Source organism: Tupaia chinensis, unplaced genomic scaffold (genome assembly GCF_000334495.1).
Source record: "Tupaia chinensis unplaced genomic scaffold, TupChi_1.0 Scaffold000392_1, whole genome shotgun sequence".
Classification (NCBI taxonomy): domain Eukaryota; kingdom Metazoa; phylum Chordata; class Mammalia; order Scandentia; family Tupaiidae; genus Tupaia; species Tupaia belangeri.
Window position 1 is genome coordinate 47,853 of NW_006159894.1, and position 18,425 is coordinate 66,277.

An 18,425-nucleotide genomic window follows, 5' to 3' on the forward strand; every position below is an offset into this window, starting at 1 on the left:
GTACTCATGAGAGGGAGAAGTGAGATGGAGAAAGCACCCCTCAACGGGCAGTCATGCTACAACCCCTTCTTTATCCAGCCTGCTGATTTAGGGCACACAATGCACACGTGCCGGCCTGTTTCTGAAGCTGGCAGGGCCAGAACTTGGACTGTGTGGTCAGCCTTGTGGAATCCAGCTCCCTTAATCACGAGGCCTGGATTTTATTTCTAAAATAACAGGGTCCCTCTTTCTCACCATAGCATGTACATGTTTATAATTCCATGTTCAATATTTAAGTCTGTTCTCCACAGGCCAAACTCCTCCCCACCAGGTGGCTGGAAAATATTTTCACAAGGTGAGGGCCAGGCCAGCCTGCCAGGCTCTAGGGCAGTGGATGTGGAAGGGCGGACGAGGGAAGGGAAGACTGGTGAGCTCCAAAGAAGCAGAAAGGGCGAGTTGCTAAAATATACCTTTACTTGACTGGGAGGAAACCCCTCCTGAGTCCTGGGTCCCACGTCCCATCACCACCTCCTGTGGGAACATCTGACGAGGTTCTGTCATGTACTAGCGTCTATACTCCAGGAGAGAAGGGAGTGGATGTACTGGTTAGCACGTAGACAGTCAGGGACGGGACAGTGTGACCAAGGACTCTGGGGGCTGCCCGGCAATGTCCTCTTCCCCAGGGCTCATGATAGAATGTCAACCAGCATGAGCCTGCCCCAGCCCAGCAGGGAATCAGGTCCTACCCACTAGTAGGAACTTAAGAACCTAGGCGACAGCTGAGGCCTGGAGCCTGTGACGCACCAGGAAAACCCACCCCACTGGTCCCTCCTTGTCTCCCGGAGTCCTGGGTCCAGGGCCACACAGACCAATGGCCTAAGAGAATCTCAGTATTCGGGCAACAGGAAGGTGGAAGAGTCAGATGACAGGGAACTACGAAGAGGACAGAAAGGAAACGAGTCCTTCCCTGGCACAATGCTTGCCTGAGTCCAACCCGCATCAGCAAGTACGGTTTCCACTTCAGAATATTCTCAAAGAATATTGTGGGATTGTTAAGTGGGGAGGCAGGGGGGGTAAATAATCCTTGTTTTTAGACAATAATCCCCATTTAAGGTAATGGGACTATATGCAGATAAGCATTATTTTTGCCTTAAACTCCTAAATCACTGAAAATAAACAGAAAAGATTCTAAAGAACACAGGTGGTCTGTAAAGGTGTAAATGTTTTAAGGCAAAGCCAAGCCATTTTAACTATGCACTGTACATTATACAGGCAGCTGCAGGGCAGACCCTGAGCCCAAGGGTGTACAGCTTAGCATTAAATGAAAAGGTTAGCATTTTATCTGCAAAATCCATGAACTTCATATTGATTTTTGAAGCTGTGACACCAACTAATATGTGAACCCTAAAAGTCAAATTCTCACCTAAAATACAACTCTCTGTGGAATAAAAATAACTTGTTACCATCAATAAAAGCAAAACACAGAAAACTTACAAAAATAGACATTTATTAGTAAGAGACTATAAAATTCAAAATCTCCGTGAAACATAACTTTAAAAAATGGAGGCTATTTCCACAAAGACAAATATACATATACACATTTGTTTTTAGACAGGGTCTCACTACATTGCCCAGGTGGGCTTCGAACTTGCATTTCTCCTGCCTCAACTTCCCAAGTAGCTGGGATTGCAGATGTGCAACACTGTGCCTAGCTCTGACAGGTCATGTTTATACTTCAAGGATTTAGTACAATATCCTTTTATTTTACTTCTCTTCATGCTCCTGAAGAGAAATCTGATATATTTTGGACATTCGGCATTAATATCCACCCATACCTTCTGCCCTCAGAAGTGTTCCCTCAATCTGAGCTGAGGAAAGGTCTCTCCTGACGGAGCACGATGGGTCTCAAGGCCCAGAAGTAGCTCACTCACACTGACCACGTGGGACACGCTGTCCCTCGAGTTTATACTCACTGATCAGTTAAGTCCTCTCAATCTTCCTTGTCAGAGAACTAGGTTAACATACTAAACCTGTTATTTCATATGCTTTTCTGAAACCCTTGACTCCATGAAAGTGGGAGCACCTCGAAGACCGGCCTGAGGCACTGGTCAGCAGGCTGTGAGGCGCCGGCCGGCAGAAAGGCCAGCATTTGAGATGGTGGCGGCAATGTCCTTGCAGAGCACAATGATGGCCTCCTCCTTACCACTTGGCATGTCCTCTGCGGCATTGCAGACCGTCTGGATGTGGGTTAAGAGTGTGTCCGGCTGCTGGGCTCCCAGCCACATGTCCTTGATGTACAGAGACACCAGGAATGCTGCAGAGGCTGTGGAAGAGTCCGACAGGAGGCCATGAGGACACAGGCACACTCGGCTGCAATTCAGGTCATCCTGCCCAGGACGCATAGCGACTTTGCTGAGCACCCAAGTGAATGCACCACTTACCTGCAGCAGCCGGAGGTGAGCATACAGGTGAGACTATTAATTCCGCCTCTGTTTAACTTGGAGGTTTTTCTGTTCACCTAAAAATCTATCCTTCTGGGAACCAGCAATTAGTGTAATGGGTATGTCGCTGGATTCCCACGTAGTCGACTGCGGTTCGTGTCCTGGACTCGGTGGCTTAAAACTCACAACGGGCACGTGTGCATGCATGCCCAAGATCCCGGGAGGAGAATGGAGGAGAAGGGATTGCGGCGTGACCATCCCCTCTGGGGGGTGATTTCTTGCTTTCTGTCTCTATGTCTCTCTCTGTCTGTCTGGCGAGTGCACGCGCCCTGTAGTGAAAACCTCTCAAAAAAAAAAAAAATATATATCTATCCTTCTGACAAATGGGTGTGGATTCCCCCCAAATAAGTTCGTACAAGGCAGACCTCTTTTGGTTCTGCCAACTCATGTCAAGAACCACAAATGCAGTTTGAGAACTTCCAGAATTGTTTCATACCATTTCGACATTTGCAGAGTAGAGAGAAGGCTTTATAGGCAAAAAAGACACAATTCCTCAACTGCAGCCACATGAGCGGAAGAGGGTCTCCCTGCCACCAGGTGAGTTCGCCTGCCCAGGTGACAACTTTCCCCATCTCCAACTCTCCTTCTGTCCCTCCAACTCTCCATCTTCTAGATGAAGAGGCCACACCCAACTCCCTTGAGTTCTCTCACAGCCATTTAAAGCCTGTGCCGTTCGTTCATACACTCACTCAGGGGCACCTGCTAAATGCCAAGTATATAAACTGTGTATTTGTGTGCTTATAGAGATATATAAATCCCTCTGTATCCACAGGTTTTGCATCCATAAATCAGAAATATGTGGGGGGTGGAATTAACCTTCCAGACACTGAGGGATGGCTACACACATCTGGCCATGATGCAAAACACGTTCTTCATCTGGGTCATGGTCAAAAGACGCACTGAGGTTCCAGGGGGGCAGGGAGTGCCTCCCGTACTGTAAACACGGTCGTCACCAAGTCTCTCCTGAAAGCTCAGGCAGACTTCTTTTCCCTTCACGCTCATGCCACATGGCACATCCTGCCACCAATTGCGTTAAGGGTCGCATGAATACTTAAAGTACCAACCCCAAAGTTCCTGGCAGAGGCCTAAGGAACAGAAGTTTCTCCCACCTCCCAAACCTGCTCGTGCATTTCTTCAGCCTCCAACCAAAGAACCAGCCTCACCTTGGGTGACTTTGTCCTTCTCACTCTGAGAAGAGTAGCAGAGGGTCTCCATCGCCAGCTGGAGGGGGCTCCCCTCCTGGCCCTGGGCCGCCACCAGCTGCAGCATGACCGTGTTGAAAAGGCAGGCCACATCCTGAGTAGGCCCCGCCAGGCCCTCAGTCCCACAGAGCTGGCTGTACAGTTTAAATATGCCACTCTTCACGGCACTGTTTCTGAGAAGGTCAGCCACAACCTCTGGGTGTGGCAAAATGTGGCTCTTAAGCCAGCCAAGGAGTCCTGCAGCCTCTGGTCTGCTGAGCGGCTGCTCGGCCACTGACCGCAGTACCCAGCTGACCACCAGGGTAGTGGTGGCATGTGCAGGGCTTGGCACACCACTCTCAGGGCGGGCCTCATCAGAGGGCTCTTGTGCGGGCTCAGGGCTAGGAATCACTGGTCCCCAGTGGGTCAATATGGACCTCAGGAAGCCCTTGCACTTCTCCAAGCTGGATGCCTGCAGCTCAGGGTCAGCTGTCTCCTCTGCCTCTCCAGGCCTCCTCTTCCGACCCCAAGGGCCTTTGGCTCGGGCCAGCAGAACAGGCTTGCTCTTGTCCTTGAGCATTTCTGTTAAACACACACAGAGAAAAAGATAATGACACTGGTTTCTCGCTTGCACACTCAGGTCCAGATAAGAGAGCTGTATGCGATGGGGGGAGGGGCAGAGAGAAGGGGGACAGCTTAGCGTCCTGAGCACCTTGGCACAGGCTCCCACGCTTGGACCACAGAACGTGCTGGACATTTCACTGGTGGCCACCGTTATCACAATGAACTCAGTACTGGGAACTACGAGGCAGGCGCCCTTATATCCTCATAGACATGCAGGGTAACAGGGTTGAGCTGATGGCAGCCTAGAGCTTAAATCCAGGGGGTCTGGCCTGAGCCTATTCCTTGCACCCCATACTTCTTGAGGAGGCGAGGACAAGTAGTCCTTAGTCACTCCACCCCTTTTACAGTTTAGATCCAGGCAGGTCGTGTGACTTATCCAAAGCCAAAAAGCTGCTAAGTGACAGAGCTGGACCTCAAGCTTCCCCATTCCCTCCCGTGTCCCTCGAGGACAGAGGTGCCGTCTCTAAAATGGTGCTTGGAAGGGGAGAGAGGCTGGCTGCCTGGGAGGCCCTGGAGGGCAGTGTGTGGACACTCACTCATCAGCTCCCGAACTTGGCACTGCTCTATGGCTGTTGTCAGGTCTTCCTGGAGTTTCAAGTCTCTTTTGATGAGGCTCCATTTGTACAGGAGGACAAGGATATCCTTGGTGGAAAGCACTGTCTCGTTCACAGTGAATCGGTTCATGTCCTTGAAGGCCTGAATAACCGTGGCCCGGTACCTCAGCACAGACTCAAGTGTCCCGAAGAAGCTGGTCAGCTGGGTGGAGGCCAAGGTGGGCCTGTTTAGGAGACAGCGTTAAAGACCACAGAGGCTGCCTCCCTGCTCCAGCAGCCCAGGACTGAGGTGGTCTGCCAGCACCCATGACAACGACGGGTAGCTAGCATGGGCCCTAGAACACAGATTGAGAAAAGTGAGCTGCTCCAGAGAGACAGAAAGGGGGGCCCGAGTCTGACCTCTATGCTGCAGGTACAGTGATGTCTTTAAAAACCTCAGCTAAACAGGTAGCCAAGCTGAGGAAGCTTTAGGCCAGGGTACCAGGGGCCTAGCAGAATTCCATTCCAGGACTCCATGTCCTTCTCCAATCATGAAATATCAGGCACAAGTAAACAGGCCCAGGAAGTCCCTGGGACAGCGTCCACTCCCATGGCCAGAATCTGCTTGATGGTCACTCAGAAGAAACTGACCTCTCTGAACTCCAAGAAATTTACAATTCAGTAGCTTTGGTCCCATACAGTTTTTTTTTTTTTTTTTGGAGAGGTTTTCGCTATAGGGCGCGTGCGCTCGCCAGACAGACAGAGAGAGACATAGAGACAGAAAGCGAGAAATCACCCCCCAGGGGGGATGGTCACGCCTCAATCCCTTCTCCTCCATTCTCCTCTTGGGATCTTGGGCACGCACGCACACGCGCCCAGCGTGAGTTTTAAGCCACCGGGTCTGGGACGCGAATCATGGTCGACTACATGGGAGTCCAGCGACATAGCCATTACGCCAACTGCTGGTTCCCAGTCCCATACAGTTTTAAAAGTAAAATCGTTATTTTGGAGGGTAGAGAGTTCTGACACCAGTGTGTCTTCTGACAACCTTGCAAAGAAATGTGATCACTCAGCATCGACTTAACTTGGAACAACATAAAGAAAATGTCCTGTTTTTTATCAAGAAATTTCTCATCCTGAGACCACAATCCACCTGCTACTAATCTGCTTCCAGTTAGCACACATCAGCTCCCAAGTCAGAAACACACACACACACACACACACACACGACGGATGGATTGGAACACGTGGAATTTGGGGATTTTGCTCTCTTGAAACCATGAGCGTGATTCCTCAGGTTCGAACAGAAACAGACACTTGAGAATTCATGGGCAAGTGAGTTCACAGGATGACACAGGCAGAGGCAAGTCTGGAACGCCCTTAGGTCAAGGTTACTGGATGATGATCTTCCTATGAGACATGACCTCATTCCAGTGTTTAAACTGAAACATCAAGGTGACGGTCTGGCTACTAACATGACCTCACAGGACCTGTTCTAGGTTTCCTGAAGTGTGTGAAGGGACTAGGTGGCGGCCCAGCAGGACCCGCATGGGAGAGGCTCTGGACCCATGTCCCAGGACTTCCCTGAGTGTGCCAGCATGTGTGTGCCCATGATACTGGCTGAGGCTGGGGGTGGATCACAGCATGAGGCCCCGGGTGGGGGTTTGTCTCTCAGGGCCTTGATGAGGGACCTTTGAAGTGGAATGGAAAGATGGAAGAAGCCCAAGCAGCAGTCCTGACCCCCTCATGCCCAGTCTGGGCTCTGGGCCAGCCACACCAGGCAGGTTCACCCACGGCAGAGGCACCTGTGGTCATGACTGAGGCATGATGTCCCAGCCAGGACACCCTCATAGGTCCCAGCAGGGGGCTCACCTCAGGTGCCTTGTCAGCACGACGAGGACATACAGGAACTCGTTGACCAGGTGCAGGGCCAGCAGCTTGGGGGATTCCTGGGAGCTGGGCTGGCCAGGGGGCGGGCCCTGCCCCTCCGCCTTGTCTCCCAGGTTGGTCGTCCACAGCGTGTGCAGCAAGGAGATCACCTGAGACAGCAATGGGGTCTCCAGGAACCTAGAACCAAGTAGGGCCACTTCCAGTCTGTCACGTCCTCCCCTCTGATGTGACCAGTCTATCAGTGGGGACAGAGGTCATGGAACAAACCTGACAGTGGTGACAGTGCCAGGAAATGGCCGGGCAGACCCTAGTCCTAGCTGCTCACCTGCAATAAGCAAATCTCCTGGGAAAAGAGGTGGCTCAACCTACAACAGGGTCCCCATACTCCCGTCTAGGCAGAAGGCTCCCATGAGTCTCCCCAGAATTCTGGAGTGACTGTTGTACAATAGTGAGAACTGCCCTGTTAGTGATGAAGATTCGGCTTCTAAAACATCAGGTTATTAGGAACAGATAAGTAGCCAATTGTATCTTTCATAAATCTGAAGCAGTCAAGTTGACATTCAAAGATACATTCACGTTTAACACTTTACTTTTAGAGAAATTTCAGAGAACACATATATATATATTTTAAATACAAGAAAAGAGCCTGGATACCCGGGCTCACTGAGGCTCTTTTAAAGACAGAGCCCCTCACCACACGGTGTCTGCCTCCACCTCTCCACAGCCTCCACCTCAGGAGACAATGATGAGTAATCATGATAAACCACCCCCCAGCCCCTTGTTGATCTGGCAGGGGCTCAGACTGAGCAGCCGACCTCATGCTAGAGCACGGCTCTGTGGACCCCACAGACTCTCTGAAACCGGAGGCTGCTTGTTTCTCCCTGTGTGCGCTGGGGGAGCTGCAGTCGCAAAGGCTTGGTTGGCAGCATATTGTTGCAGACCGCACAGAGCAGACCCGCACACCAGGGAGGAGTCTGAGGTGGAACAGAGACGGAAGCTGGTGGAGCCTCTGCCACATGTGAACAGCAGCAGGGATCCATCATTCCGCGGACAAAGGTTTCGACGCGGGAACAGCCATCTCCACATGACTGAGAACCAGCTTCCCAGGCCTCTGGTAGTGCTAGAGGGCTGGGCTCACTGGCCTGGAACTTACTGGACATTTCCAACCAATACTCGCGATGGTAGCAGAGCTATCTCTCCTCTCCCCTCCCCACCAGACACATACCTCTCACGTGACAGGAACTTACCTGCTCTCCAGGATGTGTACTATCCAAGTTAGAAGGCTATAGTCCCGTATGATTTCATAAGCAGATCTGGCAACTTTGGCAGCATTCTGCAGTATTTCCAGAATCCAATTCTGAAAGTCCAAGGCAAAAAGGTACATTTTAGTGAGAAGACCTAACTCGATCAAAGGAACGTTTTTCTTGTTTAAATGACGGGGAGTGGGTGTACACATGCATGTGAAAAGCAGCACCCTCAGCAAGGTCTCATGCTGCAACCCCCTCCCAGCCCTCCAGCTCATCAGGATCTTTGGAACCAGCACAGACCCGGCATGCCCATAGAGGTCCCAGGGTAAGAACCCAGGTCCTTCCTGTGTGAGTACCAGCACAGACCCGGCATGCTCACAGAAGTCCCAGGTAAGAACCTGGACCTTTCCCATGTGACTCTTGTTGTGCCACATCTGGACCCTCTACCAAGGTTTGATGACCTACAGCTCCAGCGCACTCAGTTTAAGAGCACTCAAAGCGCCTCAGCCACTTGTGGGATAATCTGAGCCTAGACTTTTTAGCTCCAAAGGCTCACAATGACTGATGAGCTCCCCTGTTGATGGCAAAATAAGAGGCCTTCACATCAGCCAAGGATATAGCAATGAAAAATGTTTCATCAGAGGACAGACGACACTGAGTGTCACAACACTATGCTGGCATGACTCAGCCTGTCCCACACGCAGGCAGCAGAGAAGGCCTCAAGAATCTCGTCTTCCCGAACTGAGATTTGAGCTTCACGACAAATTAGTAAGTAGGCTGTTTCTAGGCAGGGGTTAGAATTCACACGGACCTGACCTCCAAATAAAACCCTCTCAAATAAACATGCGGGACCTGCTTACCTGTGCCACGGTGTCACACAGCGGGCTGTTAAAGAAGGACAGGATGATGTGGAAAACTCCTCGCCTGGTGTACAGCTCATAGCAGCGCTTGTCACGGAGGCCCTGCCGCAGAAGCCCAAACACCCACTCCTGCTCTGTCTTGTGCTGCAACCAGGGAAAAGAGCCACCGCTGTTCAACCACTCGCTGCCCCTTACCTGACAACTCTTCCCCCAGCACTACTTGCACGTGGCAAAAGGCTCAAACTCCACAGTCCTGGTCCTCATTTCCTGATTATAATATTAAAAATCTTTTATCTCCCACAACCCCTGGAGGAGAATGGAAGAGAAGGGATTGTGGTGTTGCCACCCCCCATGGGCAGCGATTTCTCACTTTTCCTCTCTCTGTTTCTCTTTGGTGAGTGCACGCACCCACAAACCCTATGAAAAAAAAAAAATCTCATCTTTGATTCATTTCAAGGCAGGAATAAAGACAAGTCAAGATTAAACACCAAACTGTGTTAAATCAGGTAGTTTTTCTATAGAATAAAACTTGATTTAACCTAGTGATTCACAAAGAAAACAGAGTAAGAAATGCCATTAAATAAGGACTCAAGCAGTTTTTAAGGTTCCAGAAACCACAGGAGGTTTCCAGAAGCCACAAAAGAGACAGTCCTACATGTAGCCTACGTGCACTGCCTCTGTCACGTCCTGCTGGCTCAGCACCACTCTGGCAATCGTGTTGGCTAACAGCAGTGGACGCTGCTGGTGAGGAGGTGCAGGGAGGGCAACCCTGGCTGAGTACTTGGGAGTCACGGGGACCCTGAGGACACGAGGGCATTACCTCCAGGTTGGAGCTGTAGAAGAACTGGTAGAAGCCCGGAACTTTGTCCATATTCAGACACTCGTGTGACAGCAGGAACTTGCTGATCCTCAAGTACATGTGCTCCTCTGAGGACACAGGCAGACAGTCACTCACAACAGGCTCCTGCAGGACACTTCGGACATGAATCGCTTTTGTACCACTGTTTATCAAGAATCAGGCTGCAGGGACCAGCAGGTGGCATGGTGGTTAAGGTGCTGGACACTCCCACATGGCCAACCATGGTTCGAGTCCTGGACCTGGTGGCTTGCTTTCTCACTTTCCTCTCTCTCTCTCTCTCTCTGTGCTTGCTTTCTCACTTTCCTCTCCTCTCTCTCTCTCTCTCTGTGTCTCTCTCTGGCCAAATTAAAACGAATGAATGAACATATAAATAAATAAATAAATCCTTTAAAAAAAAAAGAAAAGAAAAGAAAAAAGAATCAGGCTGCAAGCAGACACTGCTGTACATGTAGTTTATACAGGACTGCTCTCATGGCTTAAAAACTGATGCATATGAGACCATCACCACGGTGCTACCCTCGCTCCCAATATCCTGATACAGAGGCTCCAATCCACAGGTGGACAGAGTAGGGCTTGGTGACAGCACGCCACCACCTGCCCCTGCCCCAGCCTCCCACGGAAAGGAACCCCCCAGCAAGGAATGCTCGGTTGCCCACTGGGTCCCTGGCTCAGGAGTGCAGAAAGCAGACACTGACACCCCCTTCTCTTGCTGCTTCCCAGCCTTAGACTGCCAGCTACAGTGCCAAGCCCCTGCAGCCTCAGAACCATGACTACGACTGCCCTGCATCCTCACCCGACAGTCCTCAGAGCCCACTCGTGGCCAAACTGCCTAGGGCCCCCCGCCTAGCACGAGAGCTGCTGAGGGACAGAGCTCTACCCACGTGGCGCAGGCCGACTAGGAGATTAGGAAGCAAAGCGCTGCTGTCTCTGCTGTTAATTTTCCATAATGGACTTACAAATGGCTGTTCTTTCACCCCCAGATTCCCAAGGTGAGGAAAAGCTATGTAATCAAAGGGACCAGCAGTTAGCGTAATGGCTATGTCACTGGACTCCCATGTAGTCGACTGCGTTTAAGTCCCAGACCCGGTGGCTTAAACTCACGCCAGGCGCGTGTGCGTGCGTGCCCAGGATCCCGAGAGGAGAATGGAGGAGAAGGGACAAAATGATAAAGGAGCAGACAATGGCCAGCTCATAACCCGGTGAGGGCAGCTGGATCCCACATGGCTGTCTACGTGGTTCAAGTCTTGGGCCCAGAGGCTTGAGGTACACACCAGGCACGTATGTGTGTGTGTGCCCCAAATCCTGACAGGACAGAGAAATGGAGGAGCGGGACTGTGGTGCTTTCTTACTTCCTCTCTCTCTCCTCCCACTCCCTCCTCTCTCCCTTCTCTCTCCAGCAAGTGCATGTGTTTTCTCTGGCAAATAAAAAAAAAAAAGCAGACAAAAATAAGATCTGAATTCTAATAGCGCCTTGACTACAAACTAATTGGGAATCTTGGACAAGCTACTTAATTAACCATGGGTGCTCAGTGTGAGTGTGTTGGTGGCTGTGGGATGGGGACTGGTTTGGGAGCATTATCTCCTGATCTGAAATACGACCATGTTACACTAAAAGAGCCAGTCCCCAATGGCACCAACGTCCTCTGACTTTTCTCTCAAAACCCTCAAAGGGTCTACCAAGGAACTGTAGTCCTCCTACTCACATGACCTCATCTGAGGTACCCCTGAACCCCTGTGTGTAGTGGAAAGGACCCATGTTCTACCATCCTGCTTCCACACGCACAATGACCTGCAGGCCAACACTTTCTATCTAAGGCCCTGTGGGCCACGCTGAGCGGACCTCTGCTAAGCGTGGATCAATGAGGACAGCGACAGCAGCAGTGGCAGCCGCCCTGATGAGTTTTCCTGGGCCAGGCACCCTCACAAGTGCTCACACACGACCCATGGCACTCACGCAACGCTCCTATGGAGTAGGTGGAGGCTATGATCACCCCATTTCACGGTGAATAAACTGCGGCGTGGAGCAATTCAAGGCAGGACTGCTCTCATGGCTTGGTCCACGCTTTAGCTTGTGGGTTGCAGGCCCCTGATACGGACACACCCAAACACTGTGACTGACCCAAGTTGCTTTTTTATTTAATTTACCAGAAGGTGTGTGTGCCTGCCACAAAAAGAAAGGGAAAGTGAGAGTGCACACCCCCCAATGAGGTGTGGTCACTTCACAGTCCCTTCTCCTCCCGTTCTCCATTCTGTTTTGATTTTAGTGTGATTTTGGGTGTGCGCATGCACACACACACCTGGTGAGTTTTTTAAGCCACTAGGACCAGAATTCTAACTGCACAGTTGACTGTGGGATCGGCTCCCGTAACCAGTAGGCCACAGGCTGGCCCAGCCCCGGTTTTTACTTCAGTTTTGTTTTTACCTCAGTTTTATACAACTATAAGCAAATGTGAATATATTGGGTTGTCAGAAAAGTCATGATGCATTTTTGCATGAAAACAGAAAAGCAAGTCATAACTTCTCCGACAACCCAATATTTTTTCTCCTTATCATATGCACCATCTTGCATCTAACTTCGTTTACTTTTTTTCTGGATTTTACCCCATAGCGGGTCCATAAAGAATTCCTCATAACCATCATTTATTTTCAGCCCAAAACTGATGAGCACTTGGGTGTTCCCAATCTTTCACTATTACAAACACCAGCCGACCTTAAATGTATGCCTTCTCACAACTGTGTGATCAGCTATGCCCATGGGCTTATTCTTAGAAGTAGGTTGGCTCAGCTATTTCTCAGTTTCTCCCCAACCTAATCATATTAGTGGTACCTGGTTTCAAAATTTGCAGGGCTGCTTTGGCAATGAAGAGAGTCAACGTAAAAGTGAGTCTCATGTTCTGGGTTCGAATCCCATTCCGGACAACATCCAACAGGTACAGCAGCTTAAAAACAGAAGGAAAACCAGAGTGTTTTTAGAAGTTTGAGCACGGCTGATGTGTCTGCTTCTCACATCCCAGGGACCACTGAAACGAAGCTCACAGTAGCCCCTGCCGGGACTCTGGTCACCTTCCTTTGAGGGGTCAGGCATGTGCCCAATGGCAGAGGGAAGCCTGGCACCATGCCCTGGAAACGCAGTCTGCCCTGTTCCTCCACAACCAGTGTGCTGTGGCTAACAGCCATCCTAACCATGGAGTTCAGATCAAAGAAATTCTCAACAGAAACCAATGCATCTCGTCTACCCACAACAGGAGCAGACTGCCTGTAAGGAGAAGCCTTTCTCAATCTCTCCGCAGGGTGACAATCGAAGATAAGGTCTTATATCATCTCCTGAAGTAACAGACTCCTGCTCTCTAACAGACATCTCCTGGCAATGCATCTCAATAAATCCTTCTACCAGACCCAGTGGACAGCCAGCTCTGACGCTGGCCAGGCATCCAGGATGACCCCTCTTCCTGCTTACCTGGGGCTGCTCGCGGAACCGTGCTCCCTCCAGGTGGGAATAGTAGGCGGCCAGGATGTGGTAGGCGGCAGCCCGCATTTGGGGGTCATGGCTGCTAAGGGCTGCGACAGTTAGGCCCAGAGCATTCGAATCCAAAAATTTGCGGCAATCCACCACGAATTCTGCAGGAAATAAAATATAATAGTAGACACGCAGAATATCAGTTCATGAATCTTTAAGGTACTTTGCCTTATTATTTATTATTAGTAATTATTTTTTACTGCCAAAGGGCTCATGTGCTCACCAAAAACAGAGAGGGAGGGAGGGAGAGAAAACACCCCCCAAACAGAGCATGGTCACCCTACAATCCTTTCTCCTCCATTTCACTAGCCTGTCTAGATTTTGGGCTCACATTCCCACCATGTTTTTCATGCTGCCAGGGCTGGGATTTGAACCACAGTCAGCCATGTGGGATCTAGCTTCCTTAATCACTAGGTAATGAGATTGGCCCTCAGTTCATGATTTTTATAAAACCTGGAGTTAAACTTCCTCTTCTATCTTACCAATATCACCTACATGTGCCATGTATGGGGAATGGACTTCTTCCTCTGGCTCTTTTTAACCTCTGCTAAAATTGGACAAAAAGTTATTTTCCCTTTTGTGGCAAGACTATGCCCATAGTTTCTATTGCTCCTCTGCAGATGCTGTCAATGTCAACCAGTATAATTTCAATACTTCTAACAATGAGCCAGAGGAGAACAGAGGGGACACTGAGCTTCACTGCTGAGTCTCCGCCTGCCACAGCCTAGGGAGAAAACACCCAGGGATAAGCAGAGAGAATCAGCTCCCAGTTTCTACCTCATGTAGCTCACTGCCTATCCACAAACACACCAAGTAGGATTCACAGGCAATGGAAGCTGGGAAATCAGACTGGCGAAGAAGTTATTACATCCATTCTGCAACCTGCTTCTTTCCTCTGATGATGTAAGACTCATCAACAGTGGCTCTCGTGAAGTCTGAGCAAAAGCTACAGTCTAAGGAGCCTGCTAGAGGGCCAGCCCCGTAGCTCATCGGTTAAGGGATCTGATCCCATATGGCCAACCACAGTTCAAACACCAGCCCCAGCAGCTTGGAAAACATGCCAGGTACGTGTGCATGTGGTCCCAAAATCCTGATGGGAAGGAGCAGAGGAAAAGGGCTGCTGTGATCATGCCCCATTGGAGGCTTCTCTCTCTCTCTCTCTCTGGCATGCATGCCCTCTGGCAATACCCCCTAAAAACAGCTGATATCCATTTGTCACCTGTGAGGTCTCTAGAAGCTCACAGTAGTTGAGAAAAGGTAAAATGGAGAGAGAGGAGGTTAGATACATGGGGAGACCACCTTCCTACAATTCAAAGGGCTTGATTTCCACTAACAAAATTTAGGATGCTTCAAAAATCCAGACCTTTTTTTTTTTTTTTTTTTTTTTCGCGATAGGGCGCATACACTCGCCAGAAAGACAGAGAGAGAAAGAGACAGAAAGCGAGAAATCGCCGCCCCCCCCCTGGGGGGGGGGATGGCCATGACACAATCCCTTCTCCTCCATCCTCCTCCCGGGATCCTGGGCATGCACGCACACACACCCAGCGTGAGTTTAAACCACTGGGTCTGGGACTCAAACCGTGGTCGGCTACGTGAGAGTTCAGGGACATAGCCATTACGCCAACTGCTGGCCCCCCAAATCCAGACCTTTTTCAAGTAAGCCAACAGAAGCTCTTGGAAAGATGGCCTGGCACAATAAACAGTTTTGCCTAAGGTGGATTAGAGAAGCCATATGAAAGAATTCATACCATAAAATAACCTGGACTTTTCCCACTCAGTATTGTAAGCAGTAGAGAATGCAAAAGAGCGACCACACCAGAGGATTATCTTGAGAAAGACTTTGAAGGAAGAAAAAGAGACTGATCTTTGGTAGCAGATGGTGTATCACAGAATACTTGGTAGGCAGGGCTGAATTGAGAAGGTTTATGTGTGACGTGTGTGCTGGGCATTTGCTTTTCAACAGTTTGAGTAGTTGACATGTAAATATTTTCTCAAAAATATTTTCTCTGTTGTTAAAGAGTCACAAGCAAAATTACAGCAAATATTTTGAACATTATCTTTAAAATTCAGTTTTCTGAATTTTGGAAGTTGTTTACTAACTGTCAAGAACTATGGAGTATGAGCAAAATATTTTTTTGATATGTAAAGTAAATGTTTGTGGAAAAATGTAAAAAAAGAAAAATCCAGGTTTTTTTTTTTTTTTTTCAAGATAAATATCATCAAGAAGAACATCAGAATAGAGAGAGGTCATCACTTTGTGTAAAAATGATTACTCTGGTACTGATAATTACCCACAATGATGCCCTTTAATAGAACCGTGACTTAGTTAAATTAAAACCCAAATACAAGTCAACTGAAATGACTGCCTTAGATAAGTAATCCTGAAATATATTATCAATAAAGATCTATCATCAACATTTTTTAAAAGTTAGAAGAAAGACTGAGCATGTTAAACAAAGACATGAAGAACTTTCCAAACTGAAACATAGAAAGAAGAATTAGCAGAACATCAGTGAGCTGTGAGTCAATTTCAAGCAATCTAACATATATGCAATTGGGGTCCCTGGAAAAATTTGAAGAATTAATAGTCAAATAACAGGGAACCAGCAAATGGCATAATGGTTATGTTGCTGGACTTCCATGTAGTTGACTATGGCTTGAGTAACAGACCTGGTGGGTTCAAATTCACGTCAGGCATGTGTGCCCAAGATCCTGAAAGGAAAATGAAGAAGGGACTGCAGTGTGGCCATGCCCCTGGGGGGTGATTTCTCACTTTCTGTCTCTGTCTCTCAGGCGAGTGCACGTACCCTATAACAAAAAATCTCTCTCAAAAAAAAGGGGGGGGGCAAATAATAAAAACCTACAGTCAAGAAGCTCAATGAGCCCCAAGCACAAGAAACATAAAACCACACCAATCTACCATAATCGAATTACTTAAGACAGTGATAAAATCTAAAAGCAACCACATAATATAAAGAAGAATAGAAGCCAGCTCCCAATAATGCACTGCTCAAAAGAAGCTGGATCTCAAATCCTGGGTCAGCTTGCAACACAGGATGAAAGGCCACATGTGCAAGTACCCAAGATCTGCTGGGTGGGAGACTGAAGGAAGAGGACTGCAGTATGACCAGGCCCTGTGGAGGGTGCTCCTCTCTTCAAACACACCCTCACATGTGTGCACACAATCATAACCAAAAAATATAAATAAACCACAGACAATAAAAGAATAGAATCACAAAGTTTCTTTTTTTTTTGGAGAGATTTTCGCTATAGGGTACGTGCGCTCACCAGACAGAGACAGACATTAGAGACAGAAAGTGAGAAATCACCCCCCCCCCCCGGGGTGATGGTCACGTCGCAATCCCTTCTCCTCCATTCTCCTCTCAGGATCTTGGGCATGCACGCACACGTGCCCAGCGTGAGTTTTAAGCCACCGGGTCCGGGACGCGAACCACAGTCGACTACATGGGAGTCCAGCGACATAGCCATTACGCTAACTGCCGGTTCCCACAAAGTTTCTTAGTGAAGACAATATAATTCAAAAATAAGGGGAGTAATATCTTTCAAGTACTTTAAGAAAAATAAAAAAAATCAACCTCAAATATGATACCTTACAAGAATCCTTCAAAAGATTTTCCACCTTTTTCAGTGAATTCAGATGTAAAGCCTACCCAAAGTTCAAGTCATGGCCCCACTGGTTTGAAAAACACACAGGGCATGTATGTATGTGTATCCAAAATTCTGAGAAAGTGGAGAAGAAAGGACTATAGCATGACCATGCCCCACTGGGGGTGCTTCCTCCCTCTCCCTGACTCTCTGGAGAGCACACATAACCTCTGACAATTAATTTAAAAAAATAAAGAAAGTATTTCAGGAAGAAGGAAAATGATACCAGGTAGAAGTCTGGGTCTACACAAAGGAACAGGGATAACCAGAAATAGTAACTGTATTGCAAATATCAAATATTTAAATAATTTTTTAACAAATAACTATTTTGAAGCAAAAATAACAAAACATTATAGAGTTTATAGTATATAAATAAAATGTTTGGTAAGACCAGTGCAAAAAGCCAAGAGGAAAGAAATGAATTTATATTGTTACAAGGTTCTTATACTAAATAAGAAGTGGTATCATCTCACTTGAGGGTAAACTAATATACTAAAAATGTATACTATAAACCCGAAAGCTACCACTACACACACACACACACACACACACACACAGACACACACCAAAAAGGAAGATGAAATGGAGCCAGATAAATACATAAAATATAAACAGGGTGTGTGTATGTATGTGTGTCTTCAAAAAGTTCTTGGAAAACATGTACTGTGAAAATGGCATGCATAGTTGTGAAATTTTTGTACTCCCCCAAAATTCCAATTACGAGGAAGAGCTGGTCAGATTAAACACTTCCTTTTTTTTTCATTTTGAGAGATTTTTTTGCTATAGGGCACGTGTGCTCCCTGGAGAGACAGAGACACAGAAAGTGAAAAATCAGCCCCCAGGGAGGAATGGCCATGCCACAATCCCTCCTCGTACATTCTCCTTTCGGAATTTAGGCATGCATGCAGACGTGCCCGATGTGTTCCCCCCCCCCCCCCGAAGTGCCCAATGTGTTCCCCCCCCCCCCCGATGTGAGTTTTAAGCCTGCAGGCCCGGGGCTTGAACCATGGTTGAACCGCATACGAGTTCAGTGATATGCCATCATTCCATCTACTGGTCCCAATTAAACACAGTTTGATACAAAAACAGAAGAAATCAGAAAGGATGGAAGAAGAATAGTAAGATGACTCCTGGGTTCCAACAGCTTACAGACTAAATTTTCTAATTTTCTCATTTCTAACAAGTGACTACTTTTCTTTTTATTAAATAAGACAATGATAAAAAAGGGAAAGTGGCTGACAAAGCCTCACCACTGTGGTCCTCTGCCTCCCAGTTAGCTAGGTTTACCAGTGTGTGCTCCTGTGTCTGGCCTGTTCAGGTTCATCCAGGGTCCAGGATCTGAACCTGGGACTCTTATGTGGCCCTAGCTTCTGCCAGGCCCTATAGCTTATGCACCATGCCTAGACCCAAGTGATTATTGCTGATGGGAGCAAGGAAAAACCCAAAAGCTTTCAAAGCATCAAGCTGTGATTGTTTTGGAAAAGATGAGCTGTGATTAAGAGACACCTACATAATAAACACACGTAAGTGGAAACATTTGGGAAAGAAAAGGGTCTAAACATTTAATA

The 18,425-nt window shown here is 48.2% G+C and overlaps 1 protein-coding gene across 2 annotated transcripts in view; it reads right to left on the minus strand.

Moving 5' to 3' along the window:
• Nucleotides 1–1,546: 1,546 nt before the first annotated feature.
• The window catches only part of URB1 (URB1 ribosome biogenesis factor), an 89,591-nt gene continuing 72,712 nt past the window's right edge, over nucleotides 1,547–18,425 (minus strand). For both annotated transcript variants that reach the window (XM_027773950.1, XM_006153865.3), the window contains exons 31-39: nucleotides 13,132–13,292; nucleotides 12,502–12,613; nucleotides 9,636–9,742; nucleotides 8,816–8,959; nucleotides 7,956–8,065; nucleotides 6,691–6,885; nucleotides 4,822–5,063; nucleotides 3,644–4,243; nucleotides 1,547–2,302 (exon numbers count right to left, since the gene is read on the minus strand). In XM_027773950.1, the coding sequence (XP_027629751.1) occupies nucleotides 2,088–2,302; nucleotides 3,644–4,243; nucleotides 4,822–5,063; nucleotides 6,691–6,885; nucleotides 7,956–8,065; nucleotides 8,816–8,959; nucleotides 9,636–9,742; nucleotides 12,502–12,613; nucleotides 13,132–13,292 (1,886 nt within the window). In that variant the 3' untranslated portion in view covers nucleotides 1,547–2,087. The remainder of the gene's footprint in view (nucleotides 2,303–3,643; nucleotides 4,244–4,821; nucleotides 5,064–6,690; nucleotides 6,886–7,955; nucleotides 8,066–8,815; nucleotides 8,960–9,635; nucleotides 9,743–12,501; nucleotides 12,614–13,131; nucleotides 13,293–18,425) is intronic.